The sequence below is a fragment of the Diceros bicornis genome, chromosome 6 (genome assembly GCF_020826845.1).
Source record: "Diceros bicornis minor isolate mBicDic1 chromosome 6, mDicBic1.mat.cur, whole genome shotgun sequence".
In the NCBI taxonomy this organism is placed as follows: Eukaryota; Metazoa; Chordata; class Mammalia; order Perissodactyla; family Rhinocerotidae; genus Diceros; species Diceros bicornis.
In genome coordinates, this window is record NC_080745.1 from 60,996,124 (window position 1) to 61,020,995 (window position 24,872).

The window sequence follows — 24,872 nt, forward strand, 5'->3', positions numbered from 1 at the left end:
ATTAAGAACCACCATTTCTCAAGAGACGGACAAAATTCAGCTTCCACCCACTTCCTTTATCTCAAAGAGCTTACAAACCCTCCAGGAACTATCTAGCCCATCACTAATTCCTGGGACTGATGTGAAAAAAAAAGGAAAAAGAAAAGGAAAATGGCCATAAGAGTGCCCTCACCTAAAATCCAGCATCTTGAGTGTCTTCTCCACAAACATTAGTAAAAAGGCTTAAAACAAAATTTGGATTCATAACTAGGTATGTATTGGTCTACCTGCTTCGCAGCAGTAATTTAAAAAATAGCTGTGAAGTTTCTGTGTATGTCTGTATGTATATGCATGTTATATATGTGTGATATTTTACCTCCAGAAAGTATAATTTCTAAAGAAGTCTGTTCAATTGGCTTAAAGAAAGCACTTATATAAATTATTTCTAAATGTAATAGAATCTAACCCAAATGTCTTTCAAGTTAACATGATATAAATTAATCTTTCATAACTGAAAGCTTATTTAATATTGTTGGTTTGATTAAAATTGACATGTCCTCAGAGTCATCAGCACTGGATATGATACATACATGCAGCCTTTATTCTACATTTATTAGTCAGATAAGCTGATGTTATCTATATTACAAAACTGGTTAGCAAAAATAATAGCTTAAGATGATAGCTAATATGGTTTAATGTCTCATTAAGTTTTGTAGGCAATCTAAATAATTATTGGGAATGAGTAAACTAAATAGATGTGAAAAAGATAAAAGTGTTGGGTGAAATTTTTATATGTTAAGGCATGTGTATTTAAGATAACTTCCAAAATCTCTCTGGGAGCTTGAAACTTTGAAGTTTTGCTAGGCGAAATTAAACGATAAGAAATTCATTGAAGGGGCCAGCCCAGTGGCATAGCAGTCAAGTGCACGCACTTCGCTGTGGTGGCCTGGGGTTCGGATCCCAGGTGCACACCGATGCACCACTTGTCAAGCCCTGCTGTGGCGGCATCCCATATAAAGTGGAGGAAGATGGGCATGGATGTTAGCCCAGGGCCAGTTTTCCTCAGCAAAAACAGGATGATAGGCAACAGATATTAGCTCAGGGCTAATCTTCCTCACACACACAAAAAAATATTCATTGAATATCTGGGTCATTTTTCAAATAAGAAAAAATACTAGAACATTATCACTAAACATGTGTAAGTTTATCTACTTTTTGCTTCTTATTACAAAGAAACTAAAAGATGTTTGGATCTATTAGTAAACATCTTGTATTTTATTAAAAGATTGTACTATGAAGTAATATTTTTCTAGAATTATGAGAAGTGTTTAGAATGCTAATGTAAAAGACAGTTCATAATTGCTTACTTCTTAGTTTTCACTAAAAATAAAAGTCTATAATGGTTAAGAATTCTAATTAATATATGTGATTAAAGCCACTAAAAATTAATGAGGAAAACTTATATGTATTCAAGGAAAGTAAGATGCATAGTTTCAAGGAAGAAGGTATAAAGAATGGAAATATATTTCTTTGTTTTGTTAAGAAAGAAAAATTTGTCCTAAAGTAATAGAAAGGAAAAAAGAATGCATGGGACAAATTCTAAATGTAAAATGAAAGTTTTAGAAGAGGAACCCTAAAGAGAGTTCTATGTATGGTCACATCGGCTAAAATTGAAGTAAATATAATTAAGTAAATGAGTGTTAATGTCAAAAATAAGCTGGTACAAAATTAGAATTTGGTTTTCTCTTTCTTAAAAGAGTAATTTTCTGGAATTTTTAGTCTGCTTTTGATAAAGTGATTATGAAAGGTTTTTTTCTTTGAGTAACCTACCAGAAAGGTAGAGATTTTATGTTTTATCAAAATAAATTTCCTATATTGTTTTTACCAGGTCTTTAATCACAGGTGCTAAAGTTTTTCATACAGTTCTTTATTTTTCTGCATTGGCCTGAAAATCTTTAATTGTCATCGTGGCTAAATGGATAATTAAGCATTGTTTCATAGGGACCAATGATATTACGTGAGTAAACATTATGGATATAGTGTTTTTAAAAAGAAAATTAAATACAATTCCTAAAATTCTGATCTGTCCTGGTTGTCAGCCATAATTCTAGTTATTATCTTGAATTATTGTATGTCACAGAAATAGCTAAGCTTCTTTGTCAATTGCCCTTTTGGTCATTTGTCATTTGCTGATAGTTTCTGTTTTACTCTGATGCTTTTGCAAATATGTTTCATTTTCATAGATATTCATGGAAAGGACTCTGACACATACTCCAGAATACAGGTTTCTGATAAACTTTCAGATCATAAAACTGAACTGGGAAAGAAATTACAGAAATCTAGTGAAGAAACTGATGACTTCACGAAACTGCTAGCAGAATATTAAGATCAAGAATCAATTACACAGGACTGAATGAATTGATGAGGATGTTTATAATATTTATGAGTTTTTGTTTGAGACATTGCTGATTTTTTGATGTTTTATTTTTTCCAGATCGAAGGAAACATTTTTCTCTTTTCCTTAAGCTAAATATGACATAGCAATTTGGTAAAATTATACCTTTGCAACCAGAATTGAACCATTTATCTTTTTTCTCCCTATCTGATCCCTCCAGAATTTGGAAAGTCTTTGTGAGTGAGTATTGTTTTCATGGCAATACAGTTATTTTCATAAGTTCAATAAGAATCTGTTCTCCTTATAACATGATACAATTAGAAACATTGGTTATATTACGAAAGCTTTGACTGGAATGTCATATTTTACAGAAACATGCAGACTGAGATATGACAAGACAGCTTTTGAGGAATAAATGTTGACTTGATGGAATTTAGCCACCTGAAAAGATTGTCTTAGTACTTTGCTTATAGGGTTGCCAGCAACCTTACCAGATGATTAAAGAAAGTCACTTCCTGGAAGGTACAAAGAACCTCAGGATAATTGGGAGAACCTCAAGAAGAGAGGAATCCACCCAAATCTATAGATATTGCAGGCAGAGTCCAATGACAAGTCCTTGGCTTGGTTTTCCTGGCCTCGAGAGGCCTTTAAAGTTCAATCTGAGATTCCTTATAAAAGTTCCAGCAAAGCAGAATTGAAAGAGCCTATCCAATCAATTGCTATTCTTGCTGTACTTATGTAAATAATTGGGCCGAGTTTATTGAAACTAGACTTATTTTGCCAACCAATGAGTATTAATTGGCTACCTCTGGTAAAAATGAGGGTGATTTTAGACAGAAAAATTATATTTCAGTAGAAACTATAGTACACATTCATGGATATTAGGTTCTAGTTCTGATAATTGTCTTTGAGATTTGTTTTATATCTGTTAAGTAGACTGGATCTGAATTCTTCTAGTGTCCTGAAATATCAGGCTACAAGTCTCCAAGCTAACATTTTCAGTTTTTTCCATCATTTTCATTTGGAATCATTGAGAATTGAACCTGCCCTTTTTCCTGAAGCCTTGCAAAATGAAGCTGGAAAAGGTGATATAAACGTAAGAGAGATTTATGTCTATTGCTCCGTAAGCAACTCACAAAGATACATCATCAGAGACATTTTGAACAGCAAAAGATGCTTTGAGTCTGATGTCGAGAAATCCTTTGACGGGCTGCTCCCTGGGCTCAGAAACTGGTCTATAACTTGTTCCAACAATTAACCTTGTTTTTCTTATGAAATATCTAGTTACTTGCATAACTATATAGGCCTAACTTTGGGACTCCATCTGCCTCACCATCTTATTAAGAGACTGATTCAATGAGATGGAACGACCGACACCCCTACTCAGCAGGAAGTAGCCCCAGAAGACGAGACCACGAGATCCTAGCCCTTAAAACTAAAGAGAGTAAAATCTCTCAGACGGAATGTGACAGAATACGGGAGGGACTCTGCCTCTCACCCCTCGCCACCAGGTCTGGCACCTCCAGCTATTTTTCGAGTCAAGATAAGCTTCCTTCCAACCACATAACTTCCAACAAGCAGTCAACCCCGACCCCTGCATGCACTCAAAGCCTTGAGATGACCACTATATGACCTTCCTGAGGTGGCAGTAGTGAGCGATTCTGCCATGTTACACCTACGAGGCAGGCGCAGGAACCACAACCCCAATGGGGCACATGCAGCAGCCAATACCACCAGGAAGAGGGAAGCAGAATGCCTCTGGAGGCAGAAAATCCTCATACCAGTCTGCTCCCCGACCCATGAAAGACTCAGGACGACTCCCTTCAGGGAGCCGACCAGAGAGCCTGTTCTCCTGGTCTCCCTTGTGCTTGAGCATAAGCCCAAATAAAACCTTGTCTGACACGTTGGTTTAGCCTCTTGTGAATTTGTATTTCACAAGGAGCCCAAAAACCTAGGGTCAGTATCTCAAAGTAGGCATTCAATAACTTGTTGAATATATGATATACTCAAATAACTTGTGCAAAATTATCATTATTCACATTTTTAAGAAATGGAAATTAAAGCTCAGAGAGATTTTAAAACTTGCCCAAGGCTGTTGGACTGTTGAGTTAACAAGTGGATGAGCTGGGGTGCTGATACAATCTCTTCGCATCCAGAGCCCAAAACACAACAAGAAGGAGCTTCCAGTGTCAGTGCTCTGGTAACTAGCTGTCTCAGGGAAGACTGATTTCAGATAATTCTTTCAAGATTTAGAGAGATATTGCTATAAAAATAGCTAGGCGTAGAGCACTTCTTCACTCATTCATGGAGAAATTACGATAGAAACTGTGAAATTTCCTGAACATTTAGTTATTTCCTTGACTTCAAATCAATGTGTTTTTAGAAAAATTTCAATGTTGTGACTCAGTAAATCAGTATATATATTTTTTTATTGAAAGCCGTTTCATTGGCATTAGAGTTCACCAAAGAATAAACATTAAAAGGAGAACCCCGATCACAACATACACAGGGAATTCCTACTTTTGCCAATTTCAAAAACCATTTCATGGATCTCATTTCCTCTGGCAGCCTTCTAGCTGTATACTATTTAAAATTGTGTCTGGGTGTCCAGTGGACATTTCCATTAAAACCATTTCTTTAAAACATGGTGTCTGGGACCATACCATATTTTGACATAGAGCTGTCTTATTTATTATTCAAACAATTGGAAGAAAATTAACCATACTAACCTTGCTTAGAGATTTGCTGATGGCCTTAGAATTTATGTGAAAAATGTTTCCAACGATTGGGAGAGGAGTGGGGCCAGGTGGCAGCTTCCCTGTGGTATAGCTTTGATTCCATAGAAAAAGGAGACTCAAACAAGAAAGACAAATCACCAGAACTGTGAAGAGATCCATTGTGTAAACGCAATGGAAAGCTTGGAATCCCAAGATTTTATAAGTACGACGTACAAGCTAATCACCGAATCTGCACTAAGACTTTGAACTGTTGAATAAATATTGTTTTATCTTTTGTGCACTTTGGCCTAGAAGTGTGCTAAGCAAAAACAGTCACCTTGGTATTGATAAAGGTTTAAATTCTCCAAGAAAATTACAACTAAAAAATAACTCTCACTTCTTCAGAGACAGCCATGTTTTAATAGTGAGATTGAAAGCTATCAGATTTTCAAAGGGTTGGCATTCAGGATCTTCAAAGATGATGAAGGAGAATATCTTGTGTCAGAATTCATCATCATATGAGTAGAAGAAAGAAGCACTCTTTTAGTGCCTTTTCCCACAAGATGCATGGAAAGGCCAGATGCAGAGACAGAAAGGAGAAGACAGGGTAAAACAGAAGGGCATAGGGAGCTGGTCTTGTCTTAGAGAAAAGCAGACATATCCCAACTCTCTTGGCAGAGCCCTTTTATATATGTCACGAGTTCTGACACCAGTTACTCCCAAAGAGGGTGTAGGGTCAACAGACAGTAGACAGAAGATAAGAACTTACCAAGTCAAGGAAAGAAATCAATCAAACACAACAATGGATAGTCCCTTGGTTGCAGGCACCCATCCCTTGCCTTGCACATCCATTTCCAATGAGCATCCTAGAACCAGAGCTTACTTGCCTGATCTTAGTTGGGTGAGGAAAGATGCTGCAGCATTCAATACTATAAATATTTGAAAATGTCTAGAAACTCACAGATATGAACAAAACTCTAAAGATATTTGAGGAAATTCAAATAACAAACATTAAAATTAAAAATCAGAAAACCCTGAAGAAGTTCACTTAGAGAAACAAATATATATTAAAATAAGTATAATATCAGCAGATAAATTTCACCACATAAAAACAAGGTATTAGACAAAAGAAAAGTTCTTGGTAATTAAGAATATGATTGCAAAAATATTTTCTAAAATAAACAGATATGCTTAGTAATAACATAGATTTAGCTGTAGTTTGATTTAGTTAACAGGAAGCTATTGGGCAAACAAGAGTTTCTCCAAAAATAGAGTACAAAATAATAATGATGAAAACCATAAACAAAGTTAAGTGGTATGAACAATAGTTCTAGAAGTTCTAGTGATTTGTAATAGGAGTTTCTAGGAGAGACAAAAAATGATCAAATGTAAAACGAAGCAAAGGAATTGAAGAAAATTTCCCTAAATTGATGAAAAATCCAAAGGATCCCCCAAGTTCTCAGTAGGATTAAAGTAAAAGAAAAAAAAAAACACCCTCCCACAATCTTGTGAAACCTGAGAACATCAAGAAACACAACAACAAAACCCCAAGAAGTTCTGGAGAAGAAAAGGAATTTATAAAGAATGAGACTCAGTTTAGAATAAAGCTTCCCATATACAATGCTTACAAGTGATAGACTATAGTGGAGTAAAGTCTTCAAATGTACGACAGGAAATAGTTTTCAAAACTGCTATTCTATGCAAGGTAAACTAGAATTCAAATATAAGGTCAAAATACAGACATTTTTGTACCTGTAAACATTGACACATTTTTTAATCTTGAAGCCATTTTGGAAATAATGACTTGAGAAAAAGTCCAACAAAATAAAAATATATCCAAGAAAAGGGAGAATGTGTAATACAAAAAGAATAATGTGCAAAAGACCAGTGAAATTTTTGAGTCTAAATAATGATTGATAATATGGGAGTAAAGCTTAAAGATATTATTAGGTTAATTTTATAAGGAAAACAATTTTTAAGTTACTTTTATAAGCAAATTACTAAGTTTATTTTATTTTATAGGAAAAAAATTATAAAATTGTAGATATTCTCAGCAAAAGATAGAATAAAGGGATTTGTCAGCATTGTAAGAGCTGTGTGACTTCCTCTCATAGTAAGGCTATTGATACTAATTCTCATCTTTGATTATGTAGATCGATACAAACAATTAAAATACAAAATTTGTAAGCTAAAAGATTAAAGTGCAGCACCTAAAACAAATACATTTCCTTTTAGGAGAGGAAAAGCAAAATGCAATGAAGAAATGCTGATCAATCCAGCTAAAGGCAATATAAAAGCATGAGGCCTATTAAGGATGAGGTAAAAATCATCTGGTGAGGGACTCTGACTTCTCATTTTCTGCAAAGATTGGACGGGTATTTAGAAGAAACACCCCCTGAATGTACTGCCCCATGACCAATACGAACCAAATAAACATGAAAGCTAAAAGCAAATTCTGTGTATCAAAAGTTAAATGCAAAATAACAATGATGAAAACTACAAAGTTAAATGGTATGGGCAATAGTTCTAGAAGGTTCTTCATCGTTACCAAGTATATCAATAACATGTATTTTGGATAAATTTGGATATTTATTTCAGATAACATTTAACCAAAATCAATGTTTTTTGAATTTAGATATCCTAATTTCATAATATGGCTACATCAATATACAGCAAGCATATAACCAACACCTCAAGATTGAACGAAGAAATATTTTAGAAGCTCTTCTGTACCAGATATTTTCCACCCTGTTAGCTCACTTAATCTTCAAAAAATGCTTTATAATAGAACTGTTTAGGCTGAGTTACTTTGAAAGACTCAGATATCTCCTCACCCAGTTAATAAAGGGTAGGGCTGGAATTTGACCCTAGGACATCTGACACATTACAAATGCCAATTATAATTTCAGAACAGAAGGAATGAGTGCCCATACGACAGCAGTCTGGAGAGAAAGAAGTCCCCATCTCAGCAGCCATGCACAGATAGAGCCCAGTACAGGACCTCCAATGTTGCTTAGTCTTCTACATTGTTGGTAATCAACTGTGCTCAGTTCTGACACAGGAAGTGTGTATCTAGAGGAAGTCAGCTGGGAGGTCCTGAGACAAGAGCTTCCTTCCATAGCTTCTGTAGCAGCAGAGAAGCAAGAGTAATAAGCAGTCACCAGGCATGAGAACTTACGGTGGAGAATGGGGAACAAACTACATCAAAAATACCTCAGTCTGGAAAGACCACCATGTGCAGATTCCACACACAAGAACGTAATAGATTTAGTTCAGCACTAAAAGTAATAAAATAAAATAACATAAAAGAACCTAACATAGTCTTCTGTGAAAGCACAATTAGATTTTTTAATAAAGTACCTTAAATTGTAAACTGCTTTTTTTAAAAGAAAATAAATTACTTTTCTTAATTCAAACAGAATAATTGTATTTATTTGTAGCATTCTGTGAAGTTTGTAAAGCACTTTTGTGAATATCTTATTGTTTGAATTTCATAATCAAGTGATGAAACAGATATTTTTTACCTATTTTACAGATGAGGAAAATGAGAAGCAGAACGGAAAGGATTCACCCAAATTTCCACCGTTAAGCAAGGGTAAAGAAACCAACTCTGATTTTAAAACTTGTGAACGCTGCACTGGAGAGTTCTGAGTAATTATTATGTGCTGAGTAATTATTAGGTATCTTGCAGTCTCAGTTCGGCATTAAACAACTAGTTTAATGTTAAACAGTTACTGAGTCAATGAATTCAACATGGGTGAATAAAAGTGAGAGTTCAGTAAACTTTGTCCCTTTGTAATCTTTAAAACTTCAGGAAGCCAGGATTCAAAGCTCCAAAGAACTTGATTTTAAAGAAATGCAGTTACTAGCTGATCAATCTCACATCTGATGTATACTGTCTGAGAACATTTCCGGTCCTGGGAGAAGAGCAGATTTTAAAACAATACGTATTTTCTCTCTCTTGCTCTCTCTCTCTCTGTCTCTCACTTTCTTCAGAGCAATCTCCTTGCCTGAGAAAATTGGCTGTTAGCTTTGTCTATGCAATTTTTCTGATGAGTCATATGCCCGGTCATTTTACTCTTCGTGAAAGAAAGGAAATATAGAAATAATTCAGCTGGAACAGGTCTTAGAAATCATCTAATGAGATTTCTTACTTCCTTACTTTAAGAGCACTGTAATAATGGCTCAGAGAGGCAAAGACCTTTGCCCATAGTCACACAGTGTGTTGACATCAGAGCTGCTAGTTGAAGGGTCTTTGTTTCCTCAAATGTAAGATTTTTTTAAGTCATCTAACTCTAAAGAAATTTTAAACATAATATTGAACGTAGGAAACACTTGCTTTAATTTAACTCTCTCTTATACACAAACATGAGAGAGCTGGAAGGTTGTGGAAGTTTGTGATAACCTATCTTACCCCAGATGGTAGAGACATCAAAGTTTAGGGAGGAGCATTCTTTTACCTGAAACCTTCATCAGAGCTCAAAAAGAAACTGAGCTATTAACCCAAGACATATTTTCTTGCCTTTTGCTCTTGGTGACCATCAAAATCCTTAACAAAGAATATATGGGAATGTTTGAGTACAGAATATACTTTATGGTCCCCCTGGCCAAGATTCTAATTTGTGGGTAGGTGGAAGACAGGCATAAGTGCACGTAAAAAATCATCCTATCCCCCAAGTGGGCATTGTTCTGTGCCAGGAGGGAACTTCCCAGCTAGAAAGAGTTACCCTCACCAGGAAAGGAAGAAGAAGTGAGCAGCTAGCTTCTCTAGCTTTTTAGGTCACCACACCACCTTCTGTTTCACCACACCCAGAATGGCAAAGCTGAGATGATAGAGATGGCTGGGAAAAAGGAAGAAAAGCAGAGGCTATTAACAGCAGCCACACAGCAGGAGTGATTATAATTCACAGACCTTCTCAGCAGATTTCGCCACTGACAAAACCAAGAGCCAGCACAGCCACCTTGGACCCCCTGCAGATTACACCAGCTTTTGCCACACAGGTATTCATATTTGCCGATGCCAAGTGCTGGAGTCCCTCCCCACTCCCTGCCCCACCCAAGCCAGAGTCAGAGAATGACAACAGAACCGAGCTCAGGCCTCTGCTGCTGTGTGAGCGCAAGGCAGCAACACAGACCCCCTCACAGCTGACACCCACACTGGGTGCACACTTGGACCTAGCCCCTCCAGCTGAGCACCTGCATGTCCCCAGCCCAACCACCATCACTGGCCTCCATTGCAGTGCACACACTGTGGGGATAGTGTGAAGTCACAGACAGCATTCTGGCAGCCAAGGCCTCCGCAGCTGTTTGTGAGTCCAGATCAGGTCCTGTCTTCTGTCACTGGCCTACATCACCACATACACCTGTAGCTAGCACTTTCAGCTGTGCGCCTGCATGCCTCCAGCCTAGTCCCTATCACAGACCTTCATTGCCCTGCACACAGCTAGGGAGTGAGTGTGCAGCCATGGGAGGGCATGTCAACAGCCAGGGCCCCTGAAACTTCCAGTGAGGCCTTAGTTGGTCTCAATGTTGCTGCCTACCCTGGCCCCTACACACTACATGTGTGTCTGCATTTTGCCATGCCCACACAGAGGATCTGCAGCTGGTCCCTGCAGTTGAGTTTGTGCACACTGCTGGCTCTGGCCACCACTGATGCCTGCTTAGGTCCCTAGCCTCTGGTGCAGCCACTGCGGACCTCGATGATTGCTCCCCAAGGTCCACACAGCTATCAAAGCCATGGATCCCTGCAGCCTAAGCTGAAGAGAAATCATGGCTCCCCACACTTAGTGTTGCCACATGCTCCCACACTTCACACCCTGTACCACTCAACCTGGCATCACAGCATACTCCAGCATGCCCCCATGCACAGGTGAAAGTCTTCTCCTGCCAAAATCAGTCCATGAAGACTCGAAGTGGTGACTGATTTTTCAGATGTACAGACACCGATGCAAGGTTCCAGGGATCATGAAGAATCAGGGGGAAATGAGTCCACTAAAGGACTACAGTAAATCTCCAGTAACTGGCCCCAAAGAAATGGAGATCCAAGAATTGCCCAATAAAAGAATTAGAAATAATTGTTCTAAAGACGCTCATAGAGATTCAGGAGAGCAGAGATAAGCAACATTATGATATTAAGCAACAATAAAAGAATAAAATAAGAAGTTCAATAAAGAGATAGAAAACATGAAAAAGAACCAAAGAGAATTTTGGGGGCTGAAGAATACACTGAATGAATGGAAGAATTCAATATAGATTTTCAACAGCTACACCTAGAATTATATAATGTATAAACCAATGTTAGTTCAATAAAAATATAATAAAGTATTTAAAATGTGATTTTCTTAAAATACACATATAAGCAGCATAAAATTCTTGAATCATTTACACAAACTTGAGAAGTTTTGGATCTTTTGGTTTTTACTGATGGCTGAATTCTTTTCAAGACACACTTACACTAACCTCAGATATATTTACACTAAATTAAAAGTGAGCAAATTAATGACAACAATATATTTTTAATTTGTCTTCAGAAAGGAGAACATGTCAGGTGTTTGTATCCAGTGCTTATGTTTCATTAATGAATTCATATTGTTTCATATGATATATAGTTTCAAAAAATGTTTTTAAAAATAGAAAACATAAAAAATAACCAAACAAAACTTTTGGAGCTGAAGAATACAACTGAACTGAAGAATTCAATAGAGAGTTTCAATAGCAGACTGGAACAAGCAGAGGAAAGAATCTGAAAGATAGAAGACAGATCATTTGAAATTATCAGTTTAGAGGAGTAAAAAGAAAAGACAATAAAAAAATGAAGCAAGCTCATGGGATCTGTAGCACAGCATCAAGGGGAAGAACATATGCATTATTAGGGTCTCAGAAAGAGAAGAGAGGGGGGAAAAGAGTAAAAGGGTTATTTAAAGAAATAATGTCTGACAACTTCTCAAACCTGGCAAGAGATTTGGATATCCAAGGTCATGAAGCTAATAGGTCACCCCAAAAATTCAATCCAAAATTATATTCTCCAAAACACAAATAATAAAACTGCTTAAAATCAAAGACAAAGAGAGAATCTTAGAAACATCAAGAGAAAATATATTTCTCTCGTAAAAGTCATGCCCCATAAGGCTATCAGCAGATTTCTCAAAGAGAACTTGCAGACCAGGAGAGAATGGGATGATATACTCAAAGTGCTGAAAGAATCTGCCAACATAGAATACTTTACCAGCAAAGGAATCCTTCAGCAATGAAGGTGAGATAAAGACTTTCCCAAATAAACAAAAACTGAGAGAATTCATCACCACTGTCTGCTCTACAAAAAATGCTGAAAAGATTCCTGCAAGTGGAAAGAAAAGGACACTAACATGAATCATGAGAACACATGAATTTATACAGCACACTGGTAAAGGCAAGCATATACTCAGAATCAGAGAACTCTAATAGAGTAATATTGTGATTTGTTAACTGCTTAGACTTAAACCATACTTTAGACCAAACAGTCCTATAGCAGACATATACAGAACATGTCATTCAACAGCTGCAGAATACACTTTTTTCTTAAGTGCACAAAGAACATTCTCTAGGATAGATGGTATGATAGGTCACAAATCATGTCCATGCAAATTTAAGATGATTTAAATCATAACAAGTATCTTTTCCAACCACAATGCTATGAACTAGAAATCAATAACAGGAGGAGTTGAATAAATTCACAAATATATGAAAATAAAAATACAAACTCCTGAACAAACAAGGGTGACAGAAAAAAATCAAAAGGAAACTCAAGAAAAAAACACCATAAAACAAACCAACAAAAAAATGGAGGCACAACATATCAAAACCTGTGGGATGCTGCAAAAGCACTTGTAAGAGGGAAGTTTATAGTGATCAACACCCACATTTACTAAATTAAAATGTATCAAATAAACAACTAACTTTACACCTACATGAACTAGAAAAAGAACAAACAAATCCCAAAGTATAAACATTTGTGGAGAAACAAAGGAAACAGTGACTAGAAAAACAATAGAAAAACTCAATAAAACAAAGGGTTGATTTTTTAAAAGATCAACAAAATTAATAAACTCTTAGATTGACTAACTAAGAGGAAAAGAGAGAAGACTCAAATAATATGACAAAAGAAGGAAAAGACATTACAACTGAGGTCACAGAAATAAATTGGATCATAACAGACTACTGTAAAATATTACATGTCAACATATTTGATAACCTATAACAAATGAATAAATTCCTAGAAATATACAACCTACCAAGACTGAATTATGAAGAAATAAAAACTCTAAACACGTTAATAACAAACAAAAAGATTGAATCAATACTCAAAAACTTCCCAACAAACAAAAGCCCAGGACCAGATGGCTTACTGGTGAATTCTACCAAATATTTAAAAATTAATTAACACCAATCATTCTTAAACTTTTCCAAAAAAAAAGGGTATGAGGGAAAACTTCCAACTTCATTTTACTAAGTCAGCATTATCTTGATACAAGAGCCAGAAAAGGACACTACAATAAAAGAAAACTAGAGGCTAATATTGTTGATGAACATAGAGGCAAAAAAACCTCAACACATTACTAGCAGTCTGAATTTAACATCACATTAAAAGAATCTATAGCATGACCAAGTGGGATTTATCCCAGGGATGCAAAGATGGTTCAATATCCACAAATCAATTAATGTGACACACGACATTAACAGACTGAAGGATAAAAATCACATGATCCTCTCAATATATGCAGAAAAAGCACCTGAAAAAATCAACACCCTTTCATGATAAAAACTCTAAACAAACTAGGTATAGAAAGAATTTGCCTCAAAATAAAGATCAAATGTGAAAATTCCACAGCAAAATCAAACTCAATGGGATATTTCTTTGTTGTAGAAAAGAATCCTACAAACTTCTATTACCTGGCTGCTGAGTGACTGAGAGCAGAATGGAGGAAGGGACCAGGATTTCATATTTCAATATGTAGACCATCACCCAGTGCCTATATTTTCATTCCTGCACCTCGTTCTGCCTTCACTATGCCAACTGTCCCAGGTCCAGGGTGTCTGAGTTTTAGTTTCTCTAGAAGAATGGTTCTTAACCAGGAGTGATTTTTGCCCACTTCCACCCAAAAGGACATTTGGCAATGTCTTGAGATATTTTTTGTGTCATAACTTGCGGGTGCTACTGGCATCTAGTGTGTAGAGGTCAGGAAGGCTGCTAAGCATCACACAATGCACAGAACAACGCCCGACCCAAAGAATTATCCAAAATATCAACAGTACTGTGTAGAGTAAGTACAGTACTTACTCTAAAGAGTAAGTGTCGCAGTTCCTATGGGAACAAACATCATGTGATTGCAAAGGATGGTGGCAACACAGGGAGAGGCAACAACAAAGAATGCAGACTTTCGACATGCTGTGTAGTCTTTTTAGCTTCATCTATGCCTTGTCTTCTTTAAGGGTTGGTGCTTCCAAATACTGAGCCTCTCAAGGATTCTGTGCAGGTAATTTGACTTCTTTCTCATTGGCAAAACTCCTCTGCAGATATTTAAGTTGTAAATTCCTTCATTCTGTTGAATTAGTCCCCATTCCTCCATCTTCCTTTTTGCCTTTCACAAATAGATTGAAATCTTTAATTGGCTAATATTTCTAAGTTCTTTCTTTCAATATTGTACTTGTTTTTAATTCCCTTATAGTCATTTTAGCGTGGTTTTAGACGGAGCTGATATAGATGTGTATATTCAACCAGTCATATTTCACCAGCATTCCCTCAAAGGTGAACTTTTATAAAGAAGTTATTTGTAAATTATTAAAGTACTTAATTAAGCAGACATTCTCACCGTGCAGTCACTGCTTTCATGGACACAGCTTTCTTGGATAGTACATTTTCTTTAGCTACATCTTCTTTTCTTTTTTTTTTTAAATTTTTTGTTTATTGCAGTAACTTTGGTTTATAACATTGTATAAATTTCAGGTGTACATCATTGTACTTCTATTTCTGCATTTCTCCAAAGAAGATATACAGTTGGCCAACAGGCACGTGAAAAGATGTTCAAAATCATTAACTATCAGGGAAATGCAAATCAAAACTACAATGAGATATCACCTCATGCCCATCAGAATGGCTATAATTAACAAAGCAGGAAACAACATGTGTTGGAGAAGATGCGGAGAGAAGGGAACTCTCATACACTGCTGGTGGGAGTGCAAACTGGTGCAGCCACTATGGAAAACAGTATGGAGATTCCTGAAAAAAATCAAGGCTAGAACTACCATACGATCCAGCTATTCCACTGCTGGGTATTTATCCAAAGAACTTGAAAACACCAATGCGTAAAGAAACATGCACCCCTGTGTTCATTGCAGCGTTATTCACTTTAGCTACATCTTCTGTCACTCATGGCAATTCTCTTCTCCTGAATCTAACTGTTTAAAAGGCTTTTCAGACTGCAAAACCATCTGAGACCACTTCACACAAAATTCCAGAACTTATTTCATTCTTCAGTCTTGGAGAGTAGAGTATCCATCTTCCCAACTCCAGCATTGGAGGACTACTCTGAACATTTCACTATGCAGAATGAATTCTGAATGAATGCACACTGATCAACAAAGTGGCCACCTCTTAAGAAAAAAATACTCACACCTAAGAAAACTCAAGCTGGTTGTGCCTGCCTCAAGTCACTTCCATGAAATTGGGATTCTCCACATAGTTGGCAGAATTATCACATCTCCTACTATACACTCTGCCCTTCAACCTTTCCTATTATTCTCCCTTTTATGTTATTTCCTGTCTCCAGTCCTGCCACTAAATTTGAACAAAAGACATTCAGAGGCATAGAAATTTACATGATCATGAAACTTTTCTAAGGATAATAATCAACATGCCGACTATGCATGTCTTTCCAACTTCTATAATTCTATTCTAATCTAATCCAAAATTCTTCCTTCTCATTATCAAACCAGTGCTCTTAGGATGTTTCAACAGAAGAAATAGTCCATATTTCAGGATTGAGTTCATTACTCGTATTTCAGCATCAGAGAGGTCAGATACAATCATTATCATGTTGTCACTGGTAAAGTTTTGAGCATTGATTGTGCTTTCCCTAGGAGTGATTAGATGAAATTATTTGACAAAATAATTGCCCTACATACGGCCCAATATAGAGAAACAATAGTCCAAGTTCTCCCTGGATACACCCATCTGTTCAAGTGCATTGGGAGAGTCAGTGTTTTCTTATACCTTTCCTAAAAATATTAAGGTAGAATCAAAATAAAATAATGCTGTTCATGAAATGAAGTTATATTTAAATATAATATTGGGGAGATAGCATTCAGTAATTCAGATACCAGAGGACGTGGAGCCCTCCTTACCCTGGGATTAAGGAAGAGGTGTTACAGCATCCATGATACCCTCAAAATGTGTACAAAAGAGCAAGTGCTGCATACTAGTGAATTCTTCTGAAAGGTGGCTACACATTCTGAGAAGATTCCCAAAAACAGCTATGACCTCCAAAAGGTTAAGAACCATTCCTTAGGGGTGGAGAAAGCAAGTACTGAAAGAAACTTCCTTCTTCCTACACTTCCCTATACCACATGCTTGACCAAAATTACTGCACCACAAACCACATGAAACGGGTAGTTCAGACCAAATTCCGTTGAAAATTCTTTGAATGTTACTGCTTCTGGCATCCTAAACTCTACCCATTTGGGGTTCCAGGTCCTGCCCACCAGCCAATTTCTCCGTTTCCACCCAGTGTAACAGAGAGTCGTTGGTTAAAGTAATAGTAACTTTAGAAGAGGAAATGTCCATCTGCACTCTAGAAGTAGCTCTTTTCCATGTGTTCCAGATTCATGACTCTCCAATTTCAGTGGAAACTTTGCACCCACACATACCTGTCTTTATTCCCTTCCCACACAATTTTTCCACTTGACCCAACCACCATTTAAATCTATCATCCAGCTCTTTCCCACCTCTATTTAACTTCTCAAATAGAACATCTTGTCCAAAATATTGAAATTTCCCCCATCATCATCTGCTTCCTACTAAACTGCTCTCTTTAGTTAGGGCTAACTAGAAAATACTCTTCACCAATCTAAAGACCACCCAGGTATCCACCTTTTCAACTAAATCTGATCTATTCCACTTTTTAACAGTTTTCTTCTCCTTTGGCTTCTTTGGACCTGTCCAACTGAATATCTTCCTATATGAAAGAGAATGCAGAAAGGAAGACAATCTTCACGTAATTTTGACTCCTCTATCATCAAACTTCTCTGCCTTTTCATGACTGTAATGATTATCCAGACTTCCAAGATGCTAAGTCTAGAAAATGGAGATCTCCAGCAGATCCTGGAACTTCATCCTTGCTATATTCAAAAACACTTTCGGAATTTCTTCCTAATTTCCCTCAACTCTCATATTCAATCTCATTCTTGTTACCACATCCTTGTTCTTGCTCAAATTTATATCTAAACAAATTAAAAATTTCCAACTCAGTATTTAGATGACTTCATAAATACCAAACTCCAACTCCATATCAATTCAAAGCCCAGTTTTACTAAACCATTTAAAGCCCTTTTGCTCCATCTACTCCGTCTCTTCTTTAACAATTCACTTTTCCAATCAAAAACTCCCTTCTCTATCCTTTATGACCAATTTATGCCATCACCTCTTTTAAGTGCACTATTTTCAACCATCTATTACAGCTTCACTTTAAATCTGATATTTTGTATATGCTGCTTTTTAAAAAATTATGATTATTTTATCCAAGATGGAACAATATGTATATTCTGCCTTTCCTCAGTTAGGCTTTTATCACATACAAAACAGGGACCACATTCTATAATTCTTTAACATTACAAAATTTAAAATCCCCAATGATGCTTAACATAGGTTCATAGACACAGAAGCTGCTTAAAGTGCCTGTGAAGTAGTATATGCCCAGTCACCTCAATGCCTCCAGAAAGAACAAAAGGAGGAACTTTGTATCCCAGTTCCCATTTTTCCTGTTCCATTTTAACCAGAAACAGTCAAAGAAGTTCCAGGGCTTGTTAATGTCCATGAATTCTTGGAATTCCTTACACTCTCCAAAACAAAACTATTTAAATTGTTAGTATTGTTAAATAACTTGTTATGAGTTTCCTGGATATAATGAATGAGGGGGGGAAATTATGGTAAAGCTTAGTAGAGGAAGCCTCCTTTATCTAATTAAAAATAATAAAATTATTGAGCACACTTATACCTATACCAAGCACTGCAAGAGGGTTTGGGACCATAAGGATGAATATGACCTGGTCCCTACACTGGAGGTGAAATTTGCTGTGCATATAAAATAATCCTCTATACTGGAACTCAGAAAGAACCTGAGAGAAAAAACTGATTATAATTAAAGCAATCATCATTCTTTATACCCATATATCATTTTGCTGTTTATAATCAATTTACATCAATTCTTTCACTTTTTAAATGAATTCTTCACACAATCCTGTGGCATTAAGTGTCAGGAATTACAATGATGCACAATTTGCAGATGAGGAGAGAGGTTGAGGAAATTTGGACAACCTTCTATAAATCACACAGCTATTCAATGCTCCTTCTATCTACGAGCTGACTCTGGAAATAAAATCAATATTTTAGAAACGGAAAAATTTCGAAGATATCATTATATCCAACTCTAGATAAAGTAACCATGGACCACAGTAGGTAAGTGATTTCACTAAGTTCACTCAGTTAATTACCAGTTATGCAGAGTGCAAAGCATGTCAAGGCAGCACAGCATAAAACTGTGACATGTGCCTCTGACTCAAACACATCTAATCATTTTAGTATCCCCAACCCAGACATGTGCAGGCTGCCAAGGTCCCTAATGGAGTATCCAAACCCATCCCTTGTCAGCGTGTTCCTGGCAATATCAATTTCCCAGATTCTCCATCCCCCAAACCCAAATGTCCTCTCTTCCAGGTGGTGTTTCCTGATCCCCAGGGAAAGGCCGGCTCAGTAGTTTGAGGATCGGCTCTCTGAAGTATTGATTGGAGGGCAACCTCATAGATACAGAAGCATTTCCACAAGGTTTGTGGGCCACTATTGACTGGTGTAGGCAGTCCTTTGAAAGTTCCAGAATATCTTATGGAGACACAGCCTTGGAGTAGAGTGGAAAAACCTTTGGACAGGGAGTCATCAAGCTTGGATTATGGCTCTATTTTCTACTCTTGTTTTCTAAAAAACCTTAAAAATTTTTGCTTCATCTTTCTGAGAGTTAATTTCCTCATCGATAAAACAAAAGGATAGGACAAAGAAATCTCCAGGGTCTTTCCCAGATGGATGACTCTGAGCTCCAGGCTGGATTTTAGTGTTAAAACACTACATGTCAAATGTTGGTCTAGATAAATTTTAGACGGGAGAGAAAAGGACATGAATTATTACTCAGAAAGAAAGCATCTTGACCTTGCTTAGATCCATGGAAAGCTCAAAATCCTGACGTTTTCAATTACTTTCTTCATTGAGTTAATTAAACTCTGATCTTTAAAATCAAAAAGGTTCTGGAAAATAAAGGAGCAGATCACATTGCATGTAGCATAGCTCAGGAAAACTAGTAGGATCAAAGGGTGAGGTAAATAACGGAAAAATTTTTTTAAAGCAATAAAGCATACACTGTAACTTTGTCTTTCAGATTGAAGTCAAGTTAACTCTTAAAAGCTCTAAAGAAATACCCACTGAAAGAGCCCCATGTCACCAAAAAGCCAACATGTATAAAATCAAACATTTCCCCCACACCTCAATTGACTGGTCCATCCTAGCTCATTTAAAAACAGTATTCCAGATACCCATTCACACGCCCTGTCTTTATTTACACTATTCTGTAGTGAAAATCTATCAGCAAAGCAAAAGAAAAATAAAAAAAGAGACCACTCTTTTAAATCCTTATACATGGTAATTACAGCTATCACCACAGAGTTAAAGGTGTTTGCAAAGCCTAGAGGTAATTAAGCATTGATATAAGAAAGAACAACGAAGTTAAGAATCTTGAAACTCTTCTATATATTGAGAAGTTGAAATGACTGAGTGTAGTTCCAGAAAGAAGAGTAAAGAGAGACAGAGGAGAGATGAAGTAGATATCTGAAAGATTACAGGTAAGAAAGAAAAAGTTGCCCGTATTGGTCCAGAAGAAAAACTAAGAAAAATAAGTAGAACTTACTATAAGCAAATTTATTTTTATTTTCATTTTTTTGTACGAAAATAAACTAAAAGAAGATGTTTTCTTTTGTTTTGTATTCAAACCACAAGCATAGGTAAGGAAAGGAGGGAAAGAAAACGTTTTGCTTCCTTGTTTGAATGAAGCGAAAGTCAAATTGGCTTCTAGAAAGGTGTGTCCATTCAGGCTCAAAGTTCTGTTTTAGTATCGGAAGGCAGTGCGAGCTTGTGTGATTTTAGGATATTTCCACATGCAGCTGTTACAGAACACAGTGAGTTTGCATACGTTTTAAAATTTGACCATAATTTAGTTCAATTCCTTCATTTTATAGATGAGTTTATAAGGAATAGGCAAGTTTCTTTAGAAGAGGTGCACCTGTAAAGTAAGACTATTATCATAGTCAGGCTAAAAACTGATTTTCACTCTATCTTTTCATTCATTTAGATTGAAGAAGAAGCCAAAACAAACAAAAAAAGTGAAGGCGCAATTTGAAATGCAAGACAACAATCTAAGCTATTGTGAGTCGAGTCTAGTCTCTAGTCTCTTGCCCTGCGAAACACCACATAAGTCGTTAGAGCTGGCAGTGGGGGTTAAATCATTGCCACCAATTTTGAACCTATTATCCAATATGAATTTGTTCTATGATAAGCAATCTAGAGACTAGAGCCAAATTATTAACAGTGAAGAAAGGGGAAGCAGTGATTGAAATTTTATGCCCTGGTATCTGTATATATTCCAGAATTGTTACATAGTATCTCTTTCCTTAAAATATATAGAACAAAACAAATATTAGTAATTAAAGAAATTTATGTTGCTAATTTTTATTTAAAGAGAAACCACACCTGATAAGTTTTGCCCTAACAGGTACCTAGACAACTAAATCCCTTAAAAGACATTATAACTGGTCTGATGGCACCAATGACCTTAACAGATACCTCACCAAAGAAAATATACAAATGTCAAATAAGCATATGAAAAGATGCTCAACATCATATGTCATCAGGGAAATGAAAATTAAAACAACAGTGATACACAATGGAATACTACTCAGCCATAAGAAACGATGAGATCCAGCCATTTGTGACAACATGGATGGACATTGAGGGTATAATGCAAAGTGAAATAAGTCAGAGGGAGAAGGTCAAATACCGTATGATTTCCTTCATTAAGTAGTAGATAATAACAACAATAAACAAACACATAGGGACAGAGATTGGATTGGTGGTTACCAGTGGGGAAGAGGGGAGGGAGGAGGGTGAAAGGGATAATTCGGTACATGTGTGTGGTGATGGGTTGTAGTTAGTATTTGGGTGGTAAACATGATGTAATCTATGCAGAAAGAGAAGTATAATGATGTACACCTGAAATTTTTACAATGTTATAAACCAATGTTACTGCAATAAACAAAAAATTAAAAAAAAAAAAAAACAACCGTGAGATACCACTATACACCTATTAGAATGGCCAACATCTGAAACATTGACAACACCAAATGTGAGGGAACATGTGAAGCAACGAAAGTCTTATGCAGTGCTGGTGGAAACGCAAAATCCTATAGCCTCTTAGGAAGACAGTTTGGCAGTTTCTTGCAAAACTAAACCTACTTTTACCATATGATACAGCAATCATGCTCCTTGGTACTTACCCAAGGGAGTTGAAAACCTTGTCCACACAAAAACCTGCACTTGGATTTTTTATAGCAGCTTTATTCATAATTGCCAAAACTTGAATGCATCCAAGATGTCATATGAAGCCATGAAAAGACACAGAGGAAACTTAAATGCATATTATTAAGTGAAAGAAGCCAATCTAGAAAGGCTACATGTTGTGTGATTTCAACTATATGATATCTGGAAAAGGCAAAACTATGGACACAATAAAGAGATAAGGGGTTGCCAGGGATGGGGGGAGGGTGGATAGTCAGAACACAGAGTATTTTAAGGCATTGAAAATGCTCTGTATGATATTATAATGATGGGTATATATCACTGTACATTTGTCCAAACCCATAGAATGTACAACACCAAGAGTGAACCCTGAGGCAAACTGTGGTCTTTGGGTGGTTACGATGTGTCCATGTAGGTTCACCCTTGGTAAAAATTGTACTATTCTAGTGAATGATGCTGATAATGGGGGAGGCTATGAATGTGTAGGGGTAGGAGCGAATGAGATATCTCTATACAGTCCTCTCAATTTTGTTATAAACCTAAAACAGCTCTAAAAATATAAAGTGTTTTAAAAAAAATAACCTGGGCTATATAAAAAACTGTTCAAAGAAATTAAAGAAGAACTATATAAATGGAAAGACATCTCATATTCCTCTATGATAAGACTTAATATGGTTAAGATGACAATACTTCACAAATTTATATACAAATTTAACATAATTCCAATAAAAGTCTCAGATGGCTTCTCTTCAGAAATTGACAAGCTGATCCTAAAATTCTTATGAAAACTCAAGGGACCCAGAATAACCAAAATAATCTTGAAAGAGAAGAACAAATTTGGACAGCTCACAATTCTCAATTTCAAAACTTAACTACCAAGCTACTATGATTAAGACATTGTGGTACCAGTATAAAGATAGACATACAGTTCAATGGAATATTAGGTCTATTAGACATAAAAACCCTCGTATTTATAGCGAGATGATTTTTTTCAATTGTGCTAAAACTGTTCATGGAGAACGAACAGTGTTTTCAACAAATGGTGCTGGGACAATAGGATATCAACATGCAAAATAATGAATTTGGACCCACACCTTGCAGAATATACAAATTTAACTCAAAACAGATCAAAGACCTAAACTTAAAAGTTTAAAGTATACAGAAAACATGGGTGTAACTCTTTACGACCTTGGATTAAGCAATTGAGAAACAAAAAAAAAATGATGAATTGAACTTCATTAAAATCAAAAATTTTTGTGTTTCAAAGGACAGCATCAAGAATGTAAAAAGACAATCCAAAAAATGAGAGACAATATTTGCAAATGATATATCTAATAAAGATCTTATATCTCGAATATATAAGAAGTTTTACAACTCAATAATAAAAAGACAAATGGCCCAATTCAAAATTAAGCAAAGGATTGAATAGATATTTCTACAAAGAAGGTATACAAATGGCCAGTGAGCATAGCAAAAGATGCTCAACATCATTAACAATCAGGGAAATGCAAACCAAATCACAATGTGACACCTCTTCACAACACCAGGACACCTATGATCAAAAGGACAGATAATAATTGTTGGTGAGGATGTGGAGAAACTGGAACACTTATGCCTTGCTAGTGAGAAAGTAAAATGATGCAGCCACTGTGGAAAACAGTTTGCTGTTTTTTCAGTAAGTTAACGTAGAATTCTCTTATGACTCAGCAATTCCACTCCTAGGAATATACTTAAAAGAATTGAGAATATATATTCACACAAGAACTTGTACATGAATGTTAATAGTAGCATTATCCATAATCATGAAAAGATGGAAACAATCCAAATGTCCATCCACTGATGATGGATAAATAAATGTAGTATATCCAAAAATGAAATATTATTCAGCCATAAAAAGGAATGAAGTACTAATACATCCTACAACATCAATGAATCTTGAAAACAATATTCTAAGTGAAAGAAGCGGGACACGAAAGATCATTTATTATAAATTCCAAGTATATGAAGTATCCAGAATAGCAGACCTATAGAGACAGAAAGTACCTTAGTGATTTCCTAGGGCTGCGATGGTTGGGGGAAATGGGAGATGACTGCTAAAAGATATGGGGTTTCTTTTTGGGGTGATGAAAATATTCAGAAATTGATAATAGCAATGGTTGCAAAACTGTGAATACACTGAAAACAATTGAATTGTATACATTGAATGGGTGAATTGTATGGCATGTGAACATGTCTTAATAAAGCTACAACTAAAAACTTAAGCTAAACTCTAAATAATGTACTAAAGCCAGAGAAACAATGCTGTTTTAAATACAGTATTGAGGAAATAGCCGTTTGTAATTGAAACACCAATGACTTTACAGACATCCGTAACCTGTGATTAAAGAAGTGGCTTCAAAGCATTAAGGAATCCCCTCCTAAATGCATGTAATGCACCAAAAACTCATGTAGGTACATCCTTTTGGGAAGGTGTCAACACCTTTAATCAAATTCTCAAAGTAACTCGACCCACAGAAGAATAAAAATCATTGTCCTAGCTGGAGAAAAGGTAGACCGTGGGGATAATGTACTTCTTCCCTCCAGTTTCTTCAAACAATTCCATCTCCTTCACTGTACTCAATCTCAAACAAATGATTTGAACAGTCCAGCTCAAATCCCATGGATAATTCTTTGAATGTCTTCTCCTTCAGCATCTTTGACTCACTTCCCACTTTGCCGTAACTTATTTTTCATTTCTTCCTACTGCGACAAAGTGCTTGAATAAATAATACTGGCCTCAGAGGAAGGAATTTCCTTCTCCAGAATTAGATCTTTTCAGTGTGTTCAGGATTCTGCCTCTCCTCAGTTCAGTGAGGAACTTGCACCTACATAGATGTACTTATGGTATCTAGCTTACCCTTCTCACATTGATTTTAAA

At 36.2% G+C, this 24,872-nt stretch overlaps 1 protein-coding gene and 1 pseudogene across 1 annotated transcript in view; one reads left to right on the top strand and one right to left on the bottom strand.

Annotated features, from left to right (window-relative positions):
* Positions 1-5,271, bottom strand: part of LOC131407281 (cytochrome P450 2C21-like) — a 41,422-nt gene extending 36,151 nt beyond the window's left edge. Inside the window, 1 exon segment of the mRNA XM_058543590.1 lies at positions 5,104-5,271. Coding sequence (XP_058399573.1) covers positions 5,104-5,271 — 168 coding nt within the window.
* Positions 1-24,872, top strand: part of LOC131407284 (cytochrome P450 2C9-like) — a 556,896-nt pseudogene that overhangs the window by 457,952 nt on the left and 74,072 nt on the right.